Below are 4,116 nucleotides of genomic sequence, written 5' to 3' on the forward strand. Positions count from 1 at the left end.
TATTTAAAATATATAATAATTTGAACTTTTTTGGGGGACGACCATCTTCACCCACCCCCGCTAGATCCATCCCGATTAGCAAATACAGTTTTTTTTAATATATGTATATATACTATGGATTTACATCTATGTATTGAAAGTATACAACTTCATATAATGTCAGTAAATTAGTTATATGCTATCATATTATCTAATTTACTAACAATATATAAAAGTATATACTATATAGTTTGTTTTTTTAAAACTACATATAGTAACTTTGTTAAATATAAATCCATATTATATGTAATAAATATATCATGTGGTAATTATTTGCAGGCTTGAGAAAGTAAAACGCTAGCGCTTTCACTAATCTTCCTCTTCTTCTCCCTCTCGCCTTCAGTTTCCAACTTCACACCGAAGAGCTTGGGGATATTGTGGTCGTTGTCTTTCTCTTTCTCGAACTGCGCGTAATTAGCCACCAAGTCGAGAAGTTCCTTGCATTTTCTCTTCATGCTCGTCAGCTCCCACTTCAGCAACCCGTTTTCCTTCTTCAGACGCTTGTTTTCGTCTACGAGGCAGTTGAATCCCGACGACGAACAGGTTGAAGAGGATCTCTGATCTTCGTCGCACTCCACGGCCGGCGGTGGAGCGTGAATTGGCGCGCCGCTTTGTTGCTTATTGACCCATGCTTTTCTTCTTCGGATTTTGCAGAGCAGCTCACTTTCGCCCTTCCGGAACATTTCGTTGCAAAATTCCCATCGGTTGGTTGCTACTTTCCGAAACCCCTGCGTGTAAGCAAAATATTTTTTTTTAAAAAAATTAAGTATAATAATTATTGCCACTAGTTGAGATTTTTTTATTCATAATTAAAAGTTAGCGGATCTAAAAATATTTTTTTAGAGTAGATATATATTTATAACATAAAATTTTTGTATGGGTTGAGTACAAATAAAATTTCATGTTGAACACAATTAATAAAATCAGTAAATAATTGAAGAAAATTTGAATTACGTGTCCACCCTTAACTCAATGTAGATCCGTCACTGTAATTAAATACCCAAAGATGGTTAGGCATGTATCGAAAAAAATTTTAAAAAAAGAGTTGGGTATTCATAGAGGTATATCCTGTAAAGATAGTCAAATTAGATCAATGATCGATTTTTAAATTTTATCGTAAATCTAGTTTGTTACTTCTAATTATGTAAATTAATAGTTCAAACCACACTAAAGATAAGACATTTCGCATTTTTGTAGGAAATTTTGTACCAGAAACAATGATATCTCCAATTATAGTCCCTACTGTATGTAAAATATCTCTTCTCGCCATCTCTATATGAGACAAACTTATACATTTTGATTAGGGTCATATTCTATGGTTACGATTCTACTATATGTGTCTTTTTTATTCCGTCAAAAATCTATTTTACGGTATATATATAAGTAGAGACAAATGCATGACTTTTTATATCAAGGGAAACAAATTTTTAAAAATTTAAGAGGGGTTAACTTATAAAAGGTTAGTGGTGACAAGAAATTATCAATAGTAAATATAAAATAAATTAAAATATATAATAATTTAATATTTTTAAGGGGATGACTATTGCCTCAACTGCCTTCTCTAATCCATCCTGAATATAAAGTAAATAGAACATTTTATGGCATTTAACATGATCTACACAAATCCCAATTTAATCTTTGAACTTATACCTAAATATATCCCCAAGTCTAACTTTCAATATATACCTAATAAATCTTTAACACAAGTTAACCTCTCATTTCGATTGACTATGATAATGACTTATTTATGACTAAAGTAAATATTAAAACTTTACCTAACTAAAACAGCATACTCAAGGAGTTCCTTTTTAATATTTTCACCACAATAAATTAATGAAAAATATTGTTTTTATAAATATATTAAACTTTTAGTGTGGATCATATGTGTTGTTTATTTATTTAATCATTGACCTTTGACTAGTAAACGTATGTCATCCCTAACACGTTTTCCAGGATCATAAGGGATTTACATGGTTTTGGTAGAGTGAGAATTTGGGTCAATCCAACTAGATTCAATAAAAAATTAAATCTGTCATTTAAGATAAAATTCACATCCGATCTGACCCGACATAAATATATAATTTTTAAATTATTTTATGAAATAAAGATCTAACTAAAAATAATAATATAGAGAGAAATATTGTTATAATTATCTTTAGATATATAAGGTATATTTATATTACATTTTAGGTCGATCGAGTATTTTTTACTCTAAATTTAAATCCAACTAGATTGGATAAGCTAAAAATATTTACTCTATCCTACTCAAACTCAAAATATTTTTTTTAAACCTACGCGTTACGACTGACTTTCTTTTCTCATTCACATAATAATAGAGAAAAGGACAAAGCATATAAAATTTCTTGTTCTAAGGTCAAAAATTGGAAATACTATTTGGGTAACCAAGTCCACCCAACCTAAATAATCAAGAATTTACGATAAAAAAATTGGTTGCAAATAAATAAAAATCAGGCATAATATCAAATATGCCCCTAATATTTAAATAAGCAGTTATTTTCGTCTTTATTTTTAATTAAAGTATTTTGACTTCCAATATTTTGTTTTAGGATAAAAAGATTTCTAACGTTTGATTAAATAATTACTTTGACCCCTGTTTTCTTAACATTTTAGTCCTAATGTTTAATTTTAAGGCAATAAAATTCATATTTTGGAACGTTAATTGTTTTTTAACTAATATTTTTCATCTGCATAGGGTTTCTTGACATTAGGCCTAAAAATTACTTACATAAGTATTAAGCTGGCGGACAAAGCTGGAGAAGTTGCTGTGCTTGAAAAGTGTGGGGATGAGATCACGAGCAAACTCCGGCGGCTGCCATACGATGAACCCCGAGCCATCGGAGTTCCAAGAAATAACGTCATCGGTAGCGGGATCCTCCACCAGCATATAAGTCTTCAACAAGAATGGTGGTGGTGTTGATTTCCTAACATATTCTAACAAACCCTTATTACCATCACTTGTCATATTCATAGACTCCATATTACTAAGAGTATAAGATGTATAGTGTAAAACAAAGGGGAGGAGAAGAAGAAGAAGAAACGAATAAGAAGAGGAGAAGAGAAGAAGGGCAGTTAAGAACTCCCAACCCCAACAATAGAAACCCAAGACGACTCCACAGTTCATGAGAAATGCAAGGCCAGCCCTTTCTTCTCTTCTTTCCTTCCTTTTCTCTCTAAACAATTAGTTGAAACATATGTTCTTCTGCCTCTTCTTATAAGGTACACACCCCCACGAAAATATATTATAGTGTTTTAATAAAATGGGTTAATTTTATCATATGCCCCAAACTATGACCCTCATTTCAAATTAGTTCTTAAACTTTTCAATATTCTAATTTTATCCATGAACTATGACTCTCGTTTAGGGATAGTAATTTAATCCGAAATTAATGGATTCTGACCTGACCCAACCCAATAGGGTTGGATTTTTCGTTAAAAAATCGAGTTTGGGTCGAGTTAAGTCGAATTTTATATATGGGTGAGGTCAGGTCTGGTCGAGTTCAGGTGGATGGTGAAAAATCTTTGATCCGACCGGGTTGGATTTATATTCTAAAAAATTGGGTCAGATTCTGGTGCAAAAAATATTCTCTTTGGGTCGAGTGGGTGGAAGATATATATTTTCGAGTCCAGTCAGGTTCGAGTGGAGGTATATATATATTTCGTGTCAGGTCGAGTTGACCAAAAACCCGACCCATTGCCATCCCTACTTTCATTCTAAATTAGTTCTTAAACTTTTGAACATTCCAATTTCATCCTCAAATTGTGACTCATTCTAAATTGGTCCCCAAACTTTTGAATCTTCCAATTTTATCCCTAAATTCATCCAAATATGTAGAGATCAATTTAGTATAATGATCATATTTTGGGGATGAAACTGAAATGTTAAAGACTTTAAGGACTAATTTAAAATAATAGTCATAATTTAGGGATCAAATTAAAATGTTTAAAAATTTAGAGACTAATTTAAAATTAGGATCATAATTTAAGAAAGTGTGATGCAGTTAACTCTAATAAAATTAAAAAGATTGTTTTATTACGTGTTTGGGTCCATGTGTTACT

At 31.4% G+C, this 4,116-nt stretch overlaps 1 protein-coding gene across 1 annotated transcript; it reads right to left on the bottom strand.

The window, feature by feature from the left end:
• Positions 1-308: 308 nt before the first annotated feature.
• Positions 309-3,249, bottom strand: LOC120116715 (heat stress transcription factor B-3-like). Its single transcript, XM_039137121.1, has 2 exons — positions 2,786-3,249; positions 309-767 (listed from the first exon to the last, which is right to left on the bottom strand). The coding sequence occupies exons 1-2, from the start codon at positions 3,179-3,181 to the stop codon at positions 309-311; spliced, it is 855 nt and encodes a 284-aa protein (XP_038993052.1). The 5' UTR covers positions 3,182-3,249.
• Between the last annotated feature and the right edge of the window lie 867 nt (positions 3,250-4,116).

Source organism: Hibiscus syriacus, unplaced genomic scaffold, assembly GCF_006381635.1.
Source record: "Hibiscus syriacus cultivar Baekdansim isolate YM2019G1 unplaced genomic scaffold, ASM638163v2 tig00110303_pilon, whole genome shotgun sequence".
In the NCBI taxonomy this organism is placed as follows: domain Eukaryota; kingdom Viridiplantae; phylum Streptophyta; class Magnoliopsida; order Malvales; family Malvaceae; genus Hibiscus; species Hibiscus syriacus.

Excerpts from the sequence above, each read along its gene's own strand:
- LOC120116715 (XM_039137121.1), bottom strand. The coding sequence starts at position 3,181 with ATGAACTGTGGAGTCGTCTTGGGTTTCTATTGTTGGGGTTGGGAGTTC. Across the intron at positions 768-2,785 it reads TCCGCCAGCTTAATACTTAT|GGGTTTCGGAAAGTAGCAAC; the intron begins GTAAGTAATTTT and ends GCTTACACGCAG.